This window comes from Meleagris gallopavo, chromosome 10, assembly GCF_905368555.1.
Source record: "Meleagris gallopavo chromosome 10, MGAL_WU_HG_1.1, whole genome shotgun sequence".
Classification (NCBI taxonomy): Eukaryota; Metazoa; Chordata; class Aves; order Galliformes; family Phasianidae; genus Meleagris; species Meleagris gallopavo.
Window position 1 is genome coordinate 659542 of NC_139413.1, and position 21155 is coordinate 680696.

Genomic DNA, 21155 nt, shown 5'->3' on the forward strand with positions numbered 1-21155 from the left:
GCTACTGGAGCACAAAGAACTTTCATGTCCATTCTACCCATGTGACAGTGACTTCAGGGAAGTCAGGGTAACTTCACAATCGTTTTGCAGGAAAGAGATTATGCAAAACAGCTTCTGACATTTTATCTTGTGCAGCAGTCACCTGAGTTGATTCTCACTAAATGTTTTGATCTTAGACATGCAGCCTGGCCAAGTGAAACCAGGGAGAAGGTTGGAATCTTTAACTTAGTTGTTATTTTTTCATGAAAATATAGGTGAATAGTAATCAGGACTTAGAAAGAGAAATGCAGTGATCATTTGGAGAAATAGAAAGAAGAAAGTAAGTATTTGGGTTCATCAACTTGCCTTTGTTGCTATATATATTTTATGAAGGCTGCTCCAAAAGTAATGCCTCATATTTTATTTTGTTGGCCTACAACGTTAGAGGTGGATGTTGGTGGGATGGCAGTAAAGGCTGAACCTTCCTGCCTACATTCCATCATGTTGTTGCAGTGTGACAGATGGCAGCAAAGGGGCAGTCTGACAGAATGACTTCTGAAGTGGAAGCGCGTATGAAGCAGAGGTGTGGAACTGAATTCCTTCATGCAGAAAAAAATTACACCCACTGACATTCATCAGCACATGCTGAATGTTGATATGTTGATGGAGACCAAACAGTGGATGTGAGCACAGTGAGGGATGGGTGGTGCATTTCAGCAGTGGTGACAGCTACAATGGATCGCCTTCACTGGTGCAGATTTTTACCAGCATGGCATGCAGGTTCTTGTTCATTGCTGGTGAAAGTGAATAGCAGTAGAGGTGACTGTGTTAAAAACTACTTTTTGTAGCTGAGAATCTGCTCTATCAAATAGTGTTATTGTACTTTTGTATGTGTTGTGGTTTCCATGGAAATAAATAGGAGGCATTACTTTCGGAGAGACTTATGTATGTGCTGCCCAAGACAACTCATTTTCCTGCAGCGTGGCCCGGCAAGCCAAAGGACAGCCATGCTGTAAGAGAGCACAAAGAATGCAGCAAATTTCATTAGAAGTAGAATTTGGAAATGTATCTTTACAATAACTAAAGATCATTGCTGTTTTATGAGGCAAGTGCTATAAAATTTTATGGAAATTGCCTGCAAAGAGCCAGCGATACCATGTCGTAGTGGTTAATTTTGGACCTGTTTGATTTATATCTGCATAAACAAATATATACTGTTTGTGGTAAACCTTCTCTTCCCCACGAAAAACATGTTCTTTAGGTTAAGGCTGGTATTTTTGTTCTGCCATTGTGGCACATGCACAGAGTCCATAGCAGAGCCTTTGGATCCTGTGTGGAGGACGGCATCAGAATTCAAATCAGCAAAATCCACCTACAGCTTGTTTTGTGAATTCCCAGGCTCACGCAGACTCCACAACCCCTTCTACTCCTCAAGTCGTTTAAATGTTTAACACTGTCACAAGTGCAGTTTTTACTTTGAAGTGTGAGAAGCTCTCTAAAATCCTGCTATGAAGTTCTTACTGTTGCTGCTGGTTTCATAAATCAGCCTTCAGAGGTTACAACAATGAGTATCAGGTTCTGTGAGGAAACAGAAGAATGCAGATGATGTTAGAATACTGATGTCATTAAAATATAGTTCATTTCAAAGAATGGAACTGAAAGGCTGCCTCTGGGAAAAAGACAGCTAGATACAGGCACAGGAGAATTAGGGCAAATGCATTGGACAGTGTTCTCTGCTATTTGCATCAATGCTTGGATAGTATTGCATTTGAAAAGGTATATGCTCTGATATGGAAGATGAGAAGAGACTTGAAGGTCTGATTTGATACAGAGAAAAGCTTTGTGTCGTTTGGAATGCTGTGCTTTTTTGCTATGGAATTCTTGGTCTGTGAATGGAAGAATAGAACATATGGATTCCATCTTAGCTGAAAAGTTGCATTATGTTTTTTGGCATATAGAATCATAGAATCATAGAATTACCAAGGTTGGAAAAGACCTAAAAGATCATCCAGTCCAACCGTTCACCTATTACCGATAGCTCCCACTAAACCATGTCCCTCAACACAACATCCAGTCTTTCCTTGAACACCCTCAGGGTCGATGACTCCACCACCTCCCTGGGCAGTCCATTCCAGTGCCTGACCACCCTTTCTGAAAAGTAATACTTCCTAAGTGATGCTTAAAACACTATTGTCTTCTCCACAGAGAAGATTTACTAGCTAGAAATTGAAATAATTATATATATAATTCATGTAATTTGAAGTAATTGCAGCTGTTTAGAATTGTGATGAGATTTACTGACAGAAAAGGTGCACAGATGAAAAATGCTTTACGAATGATACTGTCATTCTCACTCCATTGAATGCCTTAAAAATCCACTTACGCTGTATGCTAGCTTATCCTGCCTAAAGAGCATATAATTGGGTGTTGACTATGTTGGGTTAGTTACATTCTTTTCCATATCCCTTTTTAAAAGTTACTTTAGACATAATCTATACGGACCTAAAAAGGGATTTATCAGTGTTGAATTGAATGCCATTTATCTTTTCAGGTTACTTTGATGGATGCCAACTACGTTATGGATGAGACTCTTGGTATGGCCGCATTTCCTATATCCTCTCTGAAACTGGGAGAGAAAAAGGAGGTCCAATTAACTTTCAACAATGTGAGTTGTAGCATTGTGGCTTTGCCTTTGTTATGTGGCTGTGAATCTGTTGGGAAAATTGTAATCAGTATAATCAGTGTCTGAACTGAGAGCACCTAAACTACTGTGTAATGTGGATATACATGGTTCGATACAGCTTCTTCACAAATCATGTTGAAGTTGGTGCTTAGAAGGCCTGAATGATGTTTCCTAAGGAATCTCACTGAGTCTGATGTTACTACGAGTTTACCCTTGGTCACTTCATAAGAAAAAACCTAGCCTACACTTACAACCCAGATTAAAAATCCAAGGCTTCTTCGTTGCTATTTCTGGCTGTGTTTTATCAACATAGTTTTGAATTTAAAATAGAAAATGAGGCATTATATCCCTCATTGGGTAATGGCAGCCTGTAGGTCAGGAAATAGCTACGTCTTTGGAGGCTTTGGGGACGGGGGGAAATCTCAGGTGAGGGTTGCACACCTGGTCCTGAAGCTGGTTTCCTGAGCATTCACTGTTGGCCACGGTTAAGCATTGGGCTGCCTGCTGGCACTGCGTTTATCTCTTTGCAGTACTGCTGAGAAGGTGAAGAAACAGAGTAGTACTGAATGCTTTTCTTTCTGAGGCAGTTCTCTCTACAAGTCTAGTATCAAACAGGTTTCTGCACCACTTGATTCAATTTAGTTTAATGGTCTTTGTTATATGGATTTTATTGTGCTGTATATTATCTCTACTACTTGAAGCTTCTGACTTCCAGAAAGCTAACAGAAATTCTTTTATTAGTGTGCATTGCAGTTGTAATGAATGAATGTAATGTAATGAATGGCTTGTAACACAGCCCTAGTTAACATTAATGAATGCAGTAATGCATATGGTGCTGGAAAAAAAAAAAAAAAAAAAAAAAGACAAGTTCTAGTTTGATTATTTTCTTTAAACTCGTGTACAAAACAAATGGTGTCAGTTTAGCAAGGATTGCCTGTCTGCATAGTAACTCCTGGAAATCATTGTTAAATCTGTTAATAATTTAATTTGTTCTACATGGATTAAAGTATCACAGTATCGGAGGCCATTCTGAACATAATTCATCAGTTGTGATTATATCCCTCACGTCTGCTCATCTTTTTATACACCATGTGCATACATTATATGTATTATCAATACTGTATGCATTCCTGCTTGGGGCTGTGATCATGACATGGTCAGAGCTCTTGATTTGTGACTGCTCTGGTATTTTCAGCCTGATACAACTTTAAAAGTAGGTTTGGCTACAGCAAATAAACAATTAAAGCCCCTTTGTTTGGAAGCAGGGAGCTCCACGCACAAACCTTAGTGTTTAACTAGGGGTTGCCTTAAGAAACTCTGAAGCAAATGGGAAGGGATCATCAGGTCAGTCTGAGTCCTGTGCAGACAGTTTGCATGCACAGTGCGTATCCCTGAGATTTCCTGGGCAGTCTGTGTAAGGTAAAAAAGACATGCTCTTTCCCTGCTGGAACATTTCCCTTCAAGGGTTTATGTAGTACTGTGTGCATATATTTTTTCAACCATTGAATCATTGCATGTTTTCTGAAGTGCTTTCTAAATTAATAACGTCAGGTGCTGGCATTACATAATTGCTACTCTGCCTTTGATGTGTTTCCATAAATGACTCTTTGCACTGTTCCTTCTTGTTCTCCCTCTGCCTTTGCTTTCTGCAGCCCTGCTGCTGTGCCTCCTTCCGTGTGTGCAGTGCTGGTGTGGGAGGCAGCAGAGTGTGCCCCATCCATACCTGCTCTGCACTCAGTGGGGCTGTTCATCCTCTTCTAGCCCTGTGCTCTGACCACATACTGCACATGGGGAGGAGAATCCACATACAGTGAGAGGCAGAGTGAAGGAAGACTGTGTGTGCTACACGCCTGCAGGGCTGGACTGGTGTGTCAGTGGCCATTTCCTCAAGGTCTTGGGGAGATGAACGTGCTTATCTCTATCCTTAGTCTGGCAAGCTTGTACTCTGGGATTGGTGCTAACAAGTATGATCAGTGCTTTAACCATCTTTTTGTAAACTTTTGCTTGCAGGGAACCCTCTTAAGTGCTCTATGAAGGAGGCAGAGAGAACCAAGCTATAGCTATGTCCAGGAGTGCTGCAAGATTCCTGTCCCTCAGTGTGTGAATGCTATCTTCTGCATGTGCAGCTGACCAGCTGCTCAAGGCTGTTACACTTGCTAAAAAACAAACTGCGGCCACATCTTCAGTGTATGAAAACAATCAGATACCTTTAGGTCAAACATGAGTAACCATCAAAAAGTGATTGTCATTGAAAAAATGGAAGATAATGCCTTCTAACCAGTGAAAGCCAGCACCTAGCTGCACCTAGCAGCATTTTCTTGTGTTTTCGGTGCTATGCCAAAAGTGAACTCACTGACACATTTTAGCAATTTCTTCTTTTTTCAGTGAAGTGATCTAAAAAAGCCCATAGCACTAGTGATTTTGTATTCCAGGTGCCTGTATGGTTTTTTTTTTTCCTACTGAAAGTGTTGTAATTTGATTTAAATCTCTTTTGTGTAGGTTACAGAAATGACTTTGGAGCTGTCTCTTGAAGTGTGGTAAGTATCTCCTATAGAAGCCCAGAAATGAATAAATAAAAGGAAAATATAATAGCAACAAAAACCTTTATTTAAAATTTATTCCATTTGTTGTAATTTTCTTTTAAGCATGCCCTGTAGAGTACAAAAATTCTTAGTTTTAACACTGAAATACCAAGGACTAAAAAATCAAAGACTTGAAAATTGAAGGTTATTTTCAAACAGCAGTTGTCTCATCGACTTGAACAGCATTACTTTTCTGAATTGGTTTTTCTTTTCCAAACATTTGCAGGGTCAAGGCTATTGTACATGGCCTTCTCATATCGGCTTGTGTTAAGTACTTTCCTTTTCAAGGGCTCTCACTAATGAACTCTTAGACATCAGATTCAGCTTGTTGTTTTACTGTCTGTAGTGACTTTGCATCTCATGGTAGCTTTCATTATATCTGTCTAGTCATTGCAAAGCTGCCCTGAAGTGCACCTCAGTGTAGTATTGAGGAATGGAATATTTCATTCTGGCCAGGATTTCCCATGAAGCTGAGCAGATACCTGCTTTTTTGTTTTGTTTTAATCTTTCTTTCAATGTCTTTATACCTCTATCTTGGTCTATTCAGGTGAAAGACAAAAAATCACCTTGAGGCATAGTCAGAAAAATGTCTTTTAAGTCTAGAAATGAATTTCTGAGAACAAGGTGTTTAAAGAGTCTTTTTTTTTTTTTTTTTCCTGGAACTATAAGTAACAGTGCTGAGCCTGTAACTAAATGTATGTAATGACTCTGAAGGCTGACAGACAGCCCCCAGGGATCATTTTTGTTCATCATTTGATGCCAATAGAGGTGGATATGTGGGTGGTTCTTGAGACCACCTCTAAAACATTCAGAGCTCTTAATTATGAGTATTTCATATCTCAGACTTAAATGAACGTAAGATGCTTGACTGTGTCTGGCTGTTACATTGGCAGTAGACACTGAAGTAGCAAAGCAGAAGGATCCAGTTGAGTTCTACTCTGCTATGCACTGACAGTCACACGGATTTTGGGTTCTGTGGGCCTCTCCAGTTCATGGTGTCACATACTTTCATGGGATGTTGCTTGTAAACAGTCCTTTTTTCAAAAATATGGGAATTTCATTGAGGCAGTTGCCTCAAAGGAGGAATCTATGCCTATCCTCACTGCTACCTGGCAGAGGCAGTGTTGCTGCAGGTCGCTCCTGTGCAAATGTCTGTCACTCACCTGCATGCCCGTGTATGAGAGGGACCCTTCTGAGCTCTGTGATGCACGTTCACAAAGTGGGTCTTAAGCAGGAGATGGCTTCTGGGCTGGCAGTAGTGAGACTTTTTCTGAAGACCTTTTTCTAAAGGGAGAAAAGGTCTGTCTGAAAACTGGCAGTGCTGTAGTTTAGACCCATGGGGTGGCACGCTGACTCAGTTCCTGCCTTGTTATCTGAAATGAGAAGTGGGAGCTGAAGCTGTGGCTGTTATTCAGATAGGGTATTGAGGTCTTTACACAGCTCTGTGTGTGCTTGTGATCATGTGGGGTAGGAAAACAGCTGGAGAGACTTTGTTTTTTCTGTCTCCAGTCAGTACAATTTCTGCTGAGATCCATACAGCTTTTGATAGCAAGACTGTATGGATATGGCATCAAAATTGCCCTCTCCTCCCCTTAAGAGTATACAGAAGCACACGTGAACGTTTTTTCATTGTAGTTGGTTTTTTTTTTTGGTGGATAAATAGAGAATTCAAACTTCTTGGCTAAAAATTTATAGTTGCTTCATCACTCATATATATTAACTTAATGTTTTTGAGACGAGGTAATGCACCACTAAAAGCTGCTTATTTTGTGCCTTCTTTTACTCTAGGATGTGAACAGTGAAGTTGCTATATGAAATACATATCTCAGCAACACGATGTCACTGTTTTGTGCTTCCTTCACTTCAATGTGTCAAATCACATTATGCAGCTGTTGCATGTGTATATGTTTATTTTATTCTGTTTTATTTCATTTTGATCTCATAGTTGGTCTTCAGAGTTCTGTTTTGAATAGGGGCTTTTGCTAATTCCTGTCTGTTTTGAAAAACAGCTCTTCAACTGACCTCCGGTTCAGCATGGCTCTGTGTGATGAGGAGAAGAAATTCCGGCAGCAGCGGAAGGATAATATCATGCAGAGTATGAAGTCATTCCTAGGAGAGGAAAACAGCAAGAACTTGACCACTTCCCGTGACGTAAGTTTGCAGAATCCACATACAAATAAATATCCCTTGTGGAGTCCTGCATTTGTGTCTCAGCTGAAGGAGTGACACGCATTAAGTAGGATGGTCAGTGTGATGACAGATGACAAAAGCAAAACAATTGTTTTCCCTCTGTGCTTAGGGTGAGGAATGATTTTTCTCATGCCCTAAGTTCATAGATAAAAGTTTAAGGAGACAAAATCCTGTGCTAAAATGAAGCTGCACTTAAATAAAATTGTATGCAAAAGGACAGGACTGCAGAAATACTATTTTAGGGTAGAAATCACAGCTTTTTATCTGTGTACCTTAAAAAATCCAGTGTGAGTTCCAACCTGGTTCTTGGTTTTAATTTTTGAAAGCAGTGTCTAGGTTAGAATTGGGCAAAGGAGGAGATGTATCAGTGCGTTTCGTTTCACTCTCTTAAGATGGCCTTGGCTCTATGGCTTTTGTGTCTGAAGGACCAGGCAGAAAAAGAGCAGTTTGAATGTTAGAATCGGTTTATAAATGGTTTCTTTCTTTTACTGTAGCCTGTTCTGTAGAGCTGGACTTAGGGAGTTTAATTCTTTGAGAGTATGTGAAGCTGCAGCTTTCGTTAAGTCACTAGTGCTCTGTGCTAGTGAGCCCAGTAGAAGAGTGAGCTGGGCAGAGCTAATGGATTGACTGGATTGATGATGGTTTGGGTCACACGGAAGATATAAAGTGTGCTGAATCTTACCACTCCTTACTGTGATTTTGTGTAACAGTGCTTTATTTTCAGTTAATGAAGGATAAATTCAGTACACGTTCAGTTATTTGTGTTGTTCTGGCTTACCCATACTCTTCATTCTTCCCTGCTTGTTCCCTATCCTGTTTTGCTCCCAGGCTTGCAATAGCAATGAACAAACCTGGTAAATTTATCTGGCTTTAAAATATTTATTCCATTTGTGCTGTTTAGTAGAAGCAGAACATGACAGTATTTCGCAGAAACCAGAACCAATACAAAAGAATTTCCTTCTAAATTTCTGTGAAGTTTTGAGTAGGGAGTGACTGTGTTATTGATGTATAGCTTTGAACTTGTTCTTACTTAGTAAAGTGTGCTTGCATGATTTTATTGAGTAAGATGAAAATGTGAAAGCGTTGTGCATATTTTATTTGTAGTGATATATACTTTGTGTAGGAATATTTTTTATTATGTAGGACTTTTATTTTTTTTTAAATGAGGTGCGGTTATTTTACTGTTCACACATACCAGGGTAGATACCTATGAATGATACTGGTCTGGTCTTCTATAGCAGGCATATATTTGTCAGAAAAGATGTAAAGATGTTCTGCCAAGTTCCAGGTAAAACTGGAGCAAAGCTTAGTGTCTGAGGATCAGTTCTGTGCAGGTGGCATATGTGCTTAAGTTAATCTAATTACTAAAAAAGCTAGGTAAGGTTTCATATTCTTTTTATTGTCATCTTCCCTTGGTATTCCTCGCTGTCTCAAAGTTCATCAGTTAAGCTGCATCTACGAAGACCAAAGAGTATTTGTAGTCTTATCAGCCCTAGAAGGACTGAGGTAATGCAGTCACCCTCCTTTTCGTTTGTCAAGTATGTATTTCTGAGCTGACATGTCAAATATTATAGCTGCTTCTAGCGATGAAAAATCATTTTTGTTCAAATTAAAATACAGTTGTGTCCTTATAGCTTGTCATTCCTCTTTTTATTGCTAGAAATGTGAGATAGCAGGAGGGTTTATAGTATGTTTGAAGTCTTAGCATGGCTTCAGGAATCAAGAGAAGAGACGTGAGTGTTCTTAGCTGCATGCTGTTTTAAACAAGTCACCTACTTAGAGTTCATGTAAGTTTCTTCATCTGTCAGTGGCAGAGTGTGCTTTGCAAGGATGCTAGGAGACTTGAATACCTGTGAAATAATTATACCACCCTGGATGGAAGATAATTGTGTACTTCCAAGTTTCCTTAGTTAATTCAGAAACACATTCAGAAAACACAGAAGATGAAATTTCTCATTTCTCATCAGTCATGTGTTATTTTTTATTTTTATAGTTTTCATTTAAACAGTTTTCTAAAAATATCAAAATCAGAGAAGGTATATAATTCTCTGAGACTAAATTTTCAGAACAATTTTTAATAATCATCTGTGTTCCCCATTCCAAGTACTTTTACACTTGAGACCTTTATGTCCAGGTTTTGTGCACTGTGTTTCCAGGGCAGTTGAATGAGAACATCTGCAGCAGTCATTCTCAAAACAGAATTTAGTATTTAATATTTTAGCTTTTTTTTTTTTTTTTTTTTGCCAGGTTACCTGCCGGGCAGCCTGATCTGGTGGGTGACAACCCTGCCCACAACAGGGGAGCTCAGTGATCTTTAAGGTCCCTTCCACCCAAGCCATTCTGTGGTTCTAAGTAGGTATGGCAGTATGGCCAGAGATGAGAGCAAGGGGCTTTTGTTAGCAAGACTCTTGATTTCAACTCACAATGTTGCCATTGACTCACTGCCTGACATCCTTGTGAGTCCCTTGCCTTTTTGGTCTAGGTTGCTAATTTGCTTGAGTCGAGTCCCTCAGAAGAGCAGAGTGCTTAGCGACAGTCTGTGTGCATGGAGTTGTATGCATGCCTTGGTCTCCTCTGTTCTTTCTCAGTGCTGAGGTGGCATCTTCTTCTCCCTTAGTCCTCTGTCTGCAGCTACTTTGACCCTACTTCTGCCCTATTTATGTTAGAGGAACTTGTAGGATGGCTGTAAGTGATTTTAGATTTTGCTGTTTCTTACCCTTAAACCTGCTAGGAACTGAAATGCAGCTGAAATGCTGCTTTAGCAAACCTACTTGGTAGTAGTAATAAAGCTCTTTGCGTTCTTTTGCACAGCAGGAAAGGACTCACACCTTAATCACCTTGCTTATATCTCCATGTCAATTAATATTAGATTGGTCAAAATAAAGGACATAGATATGCAGAAGATGCTTCTCTCCAGTTATATTTTCAGTATTTAAAGAAGTTGTTTATCATGGGACACTTGCTTCAGCTATTGCCCTCTGCTCTAGAGCTCTTTCAGTGCATTTCTGGAAATAAAGTAGTAAATTCAGTTCTTCATGTTTTGCTTTGATATCACAAGTGAAAATTGAGATTCCTATACATACACATGCCGCTTTGCATACTCTTTTTTCCCCAGTGTAAGTAACTGATTCTCAGAGTGTCTGTGGATTAAGTATACATAAACATTTGCGTTCAGATGGTAGTGACTCTTCTTGACATACTTTGTTGATCCTACTTGCAGACTTCTGTGCATTCTGAAGGAAGCTCAAATTTTCCCTTGTGCTCTTGCCACTCTACTGATGAATAGATTTGTTGAATAGGGGCGCTTTGAAAGTATTCTCACATACTTTTTTCCAGCCTTGCACCTGCAAACCACCCTCTTCATCCTGTTGGGATTTGTCTATGTAGGTTAATTAGGTAGTGTTTGTAAAGAGCTTTCAAAGCCTAACATACGTTATTAAATTTCTGATTAGTAATATGGCTCTTCTGTTCAAAGCTACTGCTCCGTTATTGAGGTGTTGGCTTAACAAAACAAGGCATGTCCTAAATCTTTACCTTTGCTTTGTCATTTTTGGGTAGATAGCTATCTGTGGATGTGCATGATGAATGCTGATGCCAGTAAATACCTGTGGTTTATATTACTAAAGCTTAACACTTGCAAAGAAGATGATCGAATAATCTGGTTGCATCAAGAAGAAGTAGTTTTTGCAGAATGTAAGCCTCAGGAAATGTCTCAACTTACTGGTCACTGTGCATGATCATTTCCATGGGGCTATACAGTTTTGTTCCGCACAGAAGCTTCACTACTTGGAATATGAAGTCTACAGAAAGAAACCGAACTCAGTAGTCACATGATTCCATTTCTTATAACTCATCCCATCCATTGGCAGCTTGAGTTTCAGTGACATTTTTGACTGATTACCAGTTTGATCAAATACAGTCTTTCTGCTCAGCTGTGTGAGTTTTTTTACACTTAGTAACAGCCAAGAAGTTGCCTAATCACACTGAACAGTGGAAAATTCTAGATTTCTGAAAGCGGGAGCCAGGTGGGAATTTTGCTTAGTCTAAAATTCTTGATACTGGTAGCAATTGTGCTTGTGTTCTATTCTGTCTTCTTTCCAAATACTGTAGGAAGCTATGCAGTAGCTAATTAGTAAACAGATGCCTATAAATTCTCCTTATCTCACCAGTAGCTTTTGTAAGGTTGGTGTGAATTTGAGACTGGCTTCATGCTATGTAGCAATATCTTTTTTTTTCTTTTTTTTATTTAATTATTATTATCAAATGTGGCTTTAATCTCCTAACCCATATATTATTTGTTTGTCTTCTGGTTTTTATTAGTAACTCTTCCTGACTTTGGCTCTGTCACTTAGATGTCATTTGGATTAGAGCTGGTCTTCGGGTTGCTTCAAAAATTTCTGTGGCTTTGTGACTAAGAAGTTACTGAATAACTCCATTTAATGTCTTTTCTGTTTTGTTTATTTCCTGGCTTATACAAAATCAGAACCAACAGTGTAAAGAAATTTGGAGTATATTTTTATTAAGAATTCTTGCTAAAAGTGGAGGCTTCTTCAAATAAATTCTGATTATTAAGATATTGGGTAATTAGTGTTCTAAGTAACAGGATATTGTGGGTCCACCAGCTTACCGTTGCCAAGACCTACCTTGGCTTATTCAGGCAGTCTGTAGATGTACTGATTGTATTTTGAGTCTGTATTAGTGAAGGAGGCTCATAACAGTAGTGTCTGACTTTCACTATGCATACATATTTTACTGCTTGACCCAAGAAATCAGAAAAATCAGACATCTTCCATGCCAGTAAGGAACCTAAAATTAAGAATTCTGCACAGTGATAATATTGCACTCTGTCATCAAGTAGTGAATAAGAATTAAGATATAACAACTACAGAGTTACTGCTTGGAAGGAACCTCTAGAGATTAGCTAGTTCAGTTGTGCTTGGATGCAGTACATTGTCAACACTCAGTCAACTGTAAATGGAGAAAATCGGGGGCATTCTGTGTCATGGGTCTCAGGAAAATTAGAGTTTAGTATGCTGCAGTCCTACCAGAGTCCTACCTCTGGTGTTCATCTCTGCAGCCTTGGCCTGGTTCTCAGCTCAGTCACTCACAATGCCTGCAGCCCAAGCTGCTCCCAGTGGCCATCTTTGCCCCTGGTGCTGTACTGAGCAGCAGCTGCAGTACAGCATTACCATGGGTACCCCTAGCATTTGCAGTAGGCTGTTGCCACCTGTGAAGTCTACAGACTTCTTTGATGGTTAGCACAGTGTTACCCTTTGTGTTCTGTAAGGATCACAGCCAGATTAGGAGACTTCTGTTTTTTCTAGAGAAAGCCTTACCCACTTGATCCAGTTTGTTCACCAGTCCAAATCAGACTGCCCCAACATCTCTTATCTTGACCCAGAAGCTCCCCAAAGGTAAGTCTTCAGTTTCATCCTGATGAAAATTCATTCAGGAAAATATTCCTCCCTCTGATGGTTAAGAGGATAATTTGTTTTCCCAGTGGACCATTTTCATCATCAGGGCTTCACAATCATGACGACAAGAGTCTCCTGGTGATACCACCTGTGCGTGACAAGATCAGCCTGAGCAATTTCTCTTCCAGACTAAAAAGATCAAGTCCACAGGCTACAGGCTTGGGGCCTTGTGCCCCTTCTTCCTCTTTAAAGGGGAGTCAAAGCCCTTCTCATCTTCATCTATATCAGTAATGCCACATGGGTGAGCGGTGAGGAACTTGGAGGCCAAATGAGACTCGGCCATCTCTGCATGCTGTCCTGGATCCTGAGTGTGAATGAGCAGCAGACCTCCCTGTACAAGCTGGTCTGGCTGTCAGGTTGGCCTTGTCCCAGAGAGGAGAGAATAGCCAGCTGCTTGTCACTTTGTAACCTTGTTTCTTAGAGAGTAGCCAGTCCAAAGTCCTCCCTGACTGCATTTGTTCATCCCTCTCTGTCACTAGAGCTCTGAACTAAGGTGAAGAGCTGGAGGTGGCAGGGGGGATTTCCATCACCACCCGAAGTAACAGGTTTGCTACTGCCTATTCTGGAAACTCATGCTTCCTTCCTACCCTTGTGTTGCCTCAGTTGTGTGTCTTTCTCCTTGCTCACCCGGGACCTAGGCCCAAATAGCCTCCCTTTACATCCCTTCGTACCAGGTGGTGCCTTTCATTTGCACCTCCTGGTTACCAGTGGTCCCTTGGTACCAGGTAAATAGGAAGCTGAAAGGAAATCTGCCTTTGCATGAGGTTTTCACCATGGCAGAACCTCGAATCTTTTGCTGCTGGTTGATTCCTGGTTGCTCTTGCTTGTGGTCCCATGCTGCAATCTGTAAGTATTTCTGCTGTACAGTGCTTGGTGAAGCAGAAGGACTAAGCAAATTATATACAGAAGATGTACATCACTCCTGGGCCGGAATGCTAAGGTAGACAGTTAGCCTCGTGGTGCATTCATGGCACTCTTCCTACTTAAATGTCATATCTCAGAGCACCTTACTATTTTCCACTCTCTTACACATGTGCCGCTAAGAAACTGCAAAATACCTTCTGTTTGTCTTGTTAGAACTTGTTACACACGGATCTTGTGTCTGCTGTGAGGTTTATTGCGTGGTAACTATTAATTGCACAAAGTTACTATGTTTGGCTGGTGATTAGTGAATAACATTTATTTACTACTTAAGTCTGTAACTGAGCTGATGTGATGACAGACTATTCTTTTAATCTCTGCAGGTACCAGTGATAGCAGTACTGGGTTCAGGAGGTGGCTTTCGTGCTATGGTTGGGTTTGCTGGTGTCATGAAAGCACTTTATGAATCAGGAGTTTTAGACTGTGCAACTTACATTGCTGGTCTTTCTGGATCCACGTGGTAAGAGATTTTTCTTTTTCTTTCTCTTTTTCTTTCTCTTTTTCTTTCTCTTTTTCTTTCTCTTTTTCTTTCTCTTTTTCTCTTTTTCTTTCTCTTTCTCTTTCTCGTTCTCTTTCTCTTTCTCTTTCTCTTTCTCGTTCTCTTTCTCGTTCTCGTTCTCTTTCTCGTTCTCTTTTTCTTTCTCTTTTTCTTTTTCTTTTTTCCTCAGGAAGTTTGAGAACAAATTTTCATGAAAGTGAACTTATTCTAAGGCTGTTATTCATATCAAATCATCACTATCAGCAGGTAAGAGGCTCACAGAGCCAATTGTCTTACAGGTCAGCGTGTCAGTAGAGCAGATCTGCTAGAGGAGGTGTTCCGGAATGCCTGGAAGGGTAAAGACAGCTTGGTCTCCAGGTGGTCTTCCTGGGAGCTTTGCTAGCAGCAACGGATGAAAAAAGTGCTACACATGTACACCCTCATTTCTGTATCTGTCATCAATGCTGAATATATTAGAGCTGTGTAGCTGATTTTTTTCCTCTTGATGGATGAACAAAAAAAATTCATGCTGTTGATACAAACCCAACTATTTTTTCTTTTGTTTTCTTTTTCTGATTAAATGAAAAAAAATAAAATAAATCTTCAGTTTGAAGATAAAGGCTCATTCAACCCTAAGTGGATAATATCCTCTTGGGGCACTTCTCAGCAATTCTCGAAAACATTGAAAGGTCTTCTGCTCCATTTTTAGACTCACTACTCTCTTTCATAGTGGTTACTGGTGATGTCCAGGGCCTAATTGGGAATCATTTCTTAGTATAAGGAAATTGGAGCAAATGTATATCAGCTTTTAGGAAAGGATACAGTTTGCCATGCTGCAGGTGATACTGATTGCATTGTATCGGGAAATATGTGTTGTTTTGTTTTTTTTAAAGAAATATGTCATTCAGATGGGAGAAAAGATCTTCCAAGATGTCTCAATTTGAGAATGCCCTCATCAGGTAGCTGTGATATCCTTCTGACTCAGTGAATACTTCATGCCAGTTACAGGAGAAAATCAGATTGACAGCATTATGAAAGGCATTCTCTGGATGGTATGGGCTCAGGGCTTTGTAGGCAGCAGAATAATTTGAACCCTGGTGTTACTTCTGCTTTGATCAGTCTTCTGAAAAAGAGGGTTGCTAGTCTCCCTGATCAGTGTTATGAATTTGCAGCCTTTTGTCTTCTTGGCTTTTATAAAAGCTATCCCAAATTACACTTATTACAGATGTTGAAACTATTTGTTTTCACATTTCTTAAATGAAATGATGTAACATTTTAAAAGGCTGTGTGATTTGCATCAGCCAAAGACATCTGGCAAATACAAGCCAAATTTCTTAACTGCTTGGCCTCCTTAGCACTATGTTTTCTTTGTTAAGTGGAAACTGCATTTTTTATTGTCTAACTAAAACTCGGTTTTAATGTCAGTTGGTCACTTTGCAGTAGAGGATGTTGCATCTTAAGAAAATTTTGAACTTTTCACGGAAGTATCCCAGATGTCACAATAAATGATTTTAACATAACTGGTTCTTTTTGTATGTACCACTTTGAATACTGGAACTGAATCTGAGTGAGATTAGGGCTACCTAATATAAGAAAGGCCTCCACAGGTTAATTCCACCAAAGTACCGCCTATGCAATTAGGGGAGTAGAGTTCTTGGAAAGCTGAGGTGGATGGATTTTTTCGGACTTGAGGAGGGAAGGCAAAGGTAGTGGTATGGGGAGGTCTTGCTGCTGTCTTCATAATCTAATGAGTAAAGAAAACAGGCTCTTTGGAGATATACAGAAAAGAGACAAGGAGTAATGGCTGTAAGTTACAGCAAGAGAAATTTGGTTAGCTATTAGGAAAATAGTTCTGCAGTGAGAACGGTCAAGCATCGGAATGGATTGCTCCATCATTGCTTGACTGGGCTGGATAGGATGACTGACTCAGGATGTCTGAATGCTTGATGTGATGTGGAAGGAAACTTGACTGAACAAAGCCCCGAGCAACTTGATCTGACTTTTCAGCTGCCTCTGCAATGAGCAAAAGCTTGGACTGGAGGCTTCAAGGTTCCAGTCTAAATCACAGGACTATATGAATGTCTAGTTGTTTCTTTAAGACTGAGGGAAAATGGCTATTTTTGGAATAGTGAGAGATGTACCTGAGGTGAGTTTTGAAGAGGAGGCTCAGGGGAGACCTCATTGCTCTCTATAACTACTTGAAGGGAGGTTGCAGTGAGCTGGGGGTCGGCCTCTTCTCTCGTGTAACAGTGACAGAACTAGAGGGAAATGGCTTCAAGCTGCACCAGGGCATGTTAGAAAATGCTGCTTTTTCTGAAAGAGTGGTCAGGCACTGGAATGGGCTGCCCAGGGAGGTGGTGGAGTCACAGACCCTGGAGGTGTTCAAGGAACGTTTGGATTTTGTGTTGAGGGACATGGTTTAGTGAGAACGATTGGTGATAGGTGGATGGTTGGATTGGATGACCTTGTAGGTCTTTTCCAACCTTGGTGATTCTGTGGTTATCCACTTGTCTAACTCTAAGCAAGTACATGAATTTTGGTTACACATTCTAAGGAAACACTCTTAAAGTTGCTATTTGAAATAGTTAATAATCTGTTCTATTTCTTGTTATTTTTTTCAATTATTTTCAGCTTTGGGTTGAAGCTTGATCCCACTCCCATACTATACAGGAAGCTTCTGAACCTTTGTAAATGCCAGAACAGACTCTGAACTAAAAATAAGAATTTGTGATTCAGATTTAACTGTAAGAGGCTGGCACCCTGGATCATGTTTCTGCTGGATTTTCTAGTTGGTGTGGCAGATTACTGCTCTCTGTTATGTGATCTGGATGTACCTTTTCCAATTTGCAGCAAAAGAGGAAGGTTTCCGTTGACTGTATGACGAGCAGTTGAATTGTGTGGCACAGTGTGAAGGCTTGTCAGTGTGTTTCTAGGGAGTAATACGCAGTCCGTGTTTTGAAAAGATGTCAGCTGGGCATGTGGTCCTTTCTCTAGAAAACCCAGGTGTGAATACAAAGGTCACCCAATATAAACCTATAGAGCATGTTTTAAAATAGCAGGATTATCTGAACTGATTCAGTCAGAACCATATTTGAAAACAATTGTATTTAAACAAATTTGTTTTGCTGTCTTTGTGATGTCACCTATTCAGAATTTCCTCACTTGATGAATAAAAAAATTGACACTTTGGCACGCTTTCTATTCTTTTTTTTCCGTGCATTCTGATAGTTTGCAATAATGCTTTTTTCTTTCTGTATTTCTTGAAGGGTGGAGTATCCCTTTCCTAGACGGAGTGTCAGGTTTTCGCTTGTTTCCTCAGATGCGTGCTGAACCTTGGAGCAATGCATTTACCTACTTGGCTGTTTCATCTGTCTTCTTGCTTCAACCTTGTGCTGAATTCTTCATCCTGCGTTTTCCTTTCTGTGCTCGGATGGAAGCTTGCTGCTGTATTTCTTCCGCCCACGGGCTGACGTGCATGCTGAGCTTTAGAGACTGCACAAGGGCTTAGTGAATCAAGTTGTTACATCTTGCATGTGACGAAGTTCATCATGCCATCAACTGAATTGCAGAGTAGTGACCTCAGGGCCAAGATTACACAGTGTGTGTGAAACTGCTATGCAGAATTACGCGTGAAGCATGGTATGTATATATAAGCCAGCTAATTGAATAAATAATAGTGAAAGGAGCCTCTACTAAGTTTGGATGGCATATCTAGAGTCTTCAACCATAGTTTTAATTGAGCCAGCCAAGCGAAAACCACAGTTGTCTACATCTGAATCTAAACTTTGTTTTGAGTAAACAAAACCTCAGTTTCCAGAGTTACTCAATGACAAAATGACAATTTGCCCAATAGGCCTTTACTAAATCCCCAGTTAAATCCCTGCACAGGTTGTAGTTATTACGCTTCATCCTATTATGAAAACATGTACGTCCTGGAAAATATGCTAGTACACTCGTATATTTTAGGATTTTTTGAATCTGCGTGTACTCATAGAATACCCAGTTCTTTTGTTTTTCAGCCTTCCACAATTCTGCCCAGTATCCCTTAAACAGGTAAATGATAAACACATTAGAATTTTACATCGTAAATACCATGGAAGTGTTTGTTGAGTACTTGCTTGTATGTTTCCACTTATAACAAATTATGTAGCTTTCTATACTTTGAGGAAAAAAAAAAAAAGATTTACAGTGAGTAAAATAATCAGCAAGTGAACAAGGCTTTAGCACTGACAGAGCCTGTTTTCCCTTGCAGGTACATGTCAACTTTATATTCACACCCGGATTTTCCAGAAAAAGGACCAAAGGAGATTAATCAAGAATTGATGAACTCCGTCAGTCACAACCCACTTCTGCTGCTCACTCCTCAGAAAGTCAAACGTTACATTGAAGCATTGTGGAATAAAAAAAGCTCAGGGCAGCCAGTCACCTTTACTGATATCTTTGGAATGCTAATAGGTGAAACACTTATTCATAACGTGAGTGCATTTTTTTAATGAATATTAAAGCTGTGAAAATATTGCTCGTTTGATCTGTTGCTGTTTTGTTTTTTTGTTTGTTTTAAATGACCTTGGTAACTTTTTGCAAAGCTTATTTAGCAATAGGAGTATTCGAAGTGACTGCTGAACAGATACTGGGTAAGAAGTTTGTAAAATGCTTTCTGTGCTCTGGGGTATGTTTGGAATGGTTCTCATTTCATTAAGAGCTAGGAAAACATACATTCATGTGCAACAGAAATGAACTCAACTGCTGGATAACTGCAGCATGCTCTTAGCATGCATATCATCCATAGAAGTTGCTGCTTGAGCATTTTCAACAAACAGTTACGCAATGTTGCAACATCTTTACACACATTCTGCTAGGAGGGAAGCAGCAGTTACTTAACAAAATATTGTTTTCAATGTGAAAGACAGGTCCACATCTCTAATACTAATTGTTTTTCTGAGAAGTAAGACAATAGCAGTATTTCATACTGTTGTATTTTATTATTGACAAATCCTATTTGACTGAATCAGGCACAGACTTCAAGTTGAAATGAGTCAAGTAAGCAGAATTTGAATTTGATCTTATCGTAAGATTGAAATGTGTTAATAGATTCGCAGACTTTTTAATGCACGTGTTCATTTCATAAGTACATATGTTAGTTTTAAACACTAAAATACTGAAAAACAGGCAACACAACAAGGGAATGTTGATGATCCTATGAGGCTGGTTAGAAGTCCTTGTATGCTAAGGAGTTAAGCAAATGCACAGATGTTTAGCTGAAATCTGAACGTGACTCTGTCAGTAAGTAAAGAATATAAAGCTCTTGGTTTTTTTGCAGGTAACAAGTCCTAGTCCTATTGTGCCATAACTATTTTCATTCTTTTCTTGATTGCAGTCTCCAGAATACTGTCTGGGGGAGATGCAGGCCCTTAGTTAGCCTCTTAATGGTCCATTTGCTTTTCCTAGCTTTTCCTGAGTTCCTACAAACAGCACAGACTGAAAAACATTTCATGATTGTTAATGGCCGTTCTGAATGAGAGGTTTTTCCTTTAATGGTTTGCAGTAGCAGCAGGGAAGAACCTGCATTGACCAACAGTACTGTTTCCTTTGTGATTATCTTATCTTGGATTCTGCATAGACTGCAGTGCAAGTAAAGCCTCCTATTTATTTCCAAGGAATCTGCAACAGATACAAAGAGCACAATGGCACTGTTTGACAAAGCAAATTCTCAGCTACAAAGCACTCTTTTTCAGCATGTCACCACTATAACTTGTGCATTTTTACCAGTGATGAAATGATGCCTCTGTGTCACAATGGTGAAAATCTGCATGGCTGTCTGGAACATGACTTGTCTTTCACGTCTCTGTCACCACCACCTCACTGTGCTCACATCCACTGTTTGGTCTTCATAAACATTCACAAGTGTCAGTGAATGTCAGTGGATGCCATTTTTTTCTGCATGGAGGAGTTCAATTCCACTCCTTTGCTTTGTACATACATCCATGTCAGGCACCATTCTGTCAGACTGCCTCTCTGCTGCCATCTGTCATGCAGCAACAACATGTAACATGATTTTGGTGTGAAGGTTCAACCTCTATTGCCATCCCACCAACATCTGCATCTGATGTGATGGACCAACAGCATAACATAGGAGGCATTACTTTTAGAGTAGCCCTCATATAACTCATGCTTGTATCATCTCTCTATCAACCATCCCTTTCCTCCTGAATTGTGCAGATAAAAGGCATTCAAACAGACTGCTTCCTTTTACAAGTTCTTCTGTTTTATTGGAATTATTTTGTCCATTTTTCAGAGAAATTTGTAATTTCCAAAGTATCAGCAGGCTGTCACAGGATCTCTTTGGATGTAACTTCTTTCTTTTCACACAGAGAATGGACACCACTCTGAGTGACATGAAGGAGAAAGTCAATGAAGCACAGTGTGCTCTTCCACTCTTTACATGTCTCCATGTCAAACCAGATGTCTCAGAGCTGATGTTTGCAGGTATGTTTTCAATCTGTCTGCGGAATCATTTGTGAAAAGGAATGAGAAGTGCATGATTGAAAAAACAAAAAGCCTGTTGTTTTGTTTTTTTTCTAACCTCTGAGACTAATTGTGTTGTGTAACTTGACTACACATGTTCCTTGTGGCGAGGACTAGGTTAGAACCTGGCATTTTATTAAACATTCTTTTCAGTTTATCTAAATTCACAGTGCTACAGAGAGCTCTCATTTAAAACAGGAGTAGAAACTGTGATAAAGAATGTACCAAAGCAAAACATAATCACAACTGTTCTAGCTGTTTGGAAAGATAATGAGGAAATAGACATGTTTGTGCTCAGTGGCTGCTGGAATCTGACAGTAGAA

At 39.7% G+C, this 21155-nt stretch overlaps 1 protein-coding gene across 7 annotated transcripts in view; it reads left to right on the plus strand.

The window, feature by feature from the left end:
• PLA2G4A (phospholipase A2 group IVA) overlaps positions 1 to 21155 on the plus strand; it is a 109339-nt gene that overhangs the window by 65793 nt on the left and 22391 nt on the right. For all 7 annotated transcript variants that reach the window (XM_085231119.1, XM_085231117.1, XM_085231120.1 and 4 more), the window contains 6 exons: positions 2531 to 2644; positions 5162 to 5199; positions 7254 to 7395; positions 14153 to 14289; positions 18560 to 18782; positions 20679 to 20793. In XM_085231119.1, coding sequence (XP_085087245.1) covers positions 2531 to 2644; positions 5162 to 5199; positions 7254 to 7395; positions 14153 to 14289; positions 18560 to 18782; positions 20679 to 20793 — 769 coding nt within the window. The remainder of the gene's footprint in view (positions 1 to 2530; positions 2645 to 5161; positions 5200 to 7253; positions 7396 to 14152; positions 14290 to 18559; positions 18783 to 20678; positions 20794 to 21155) is intronic.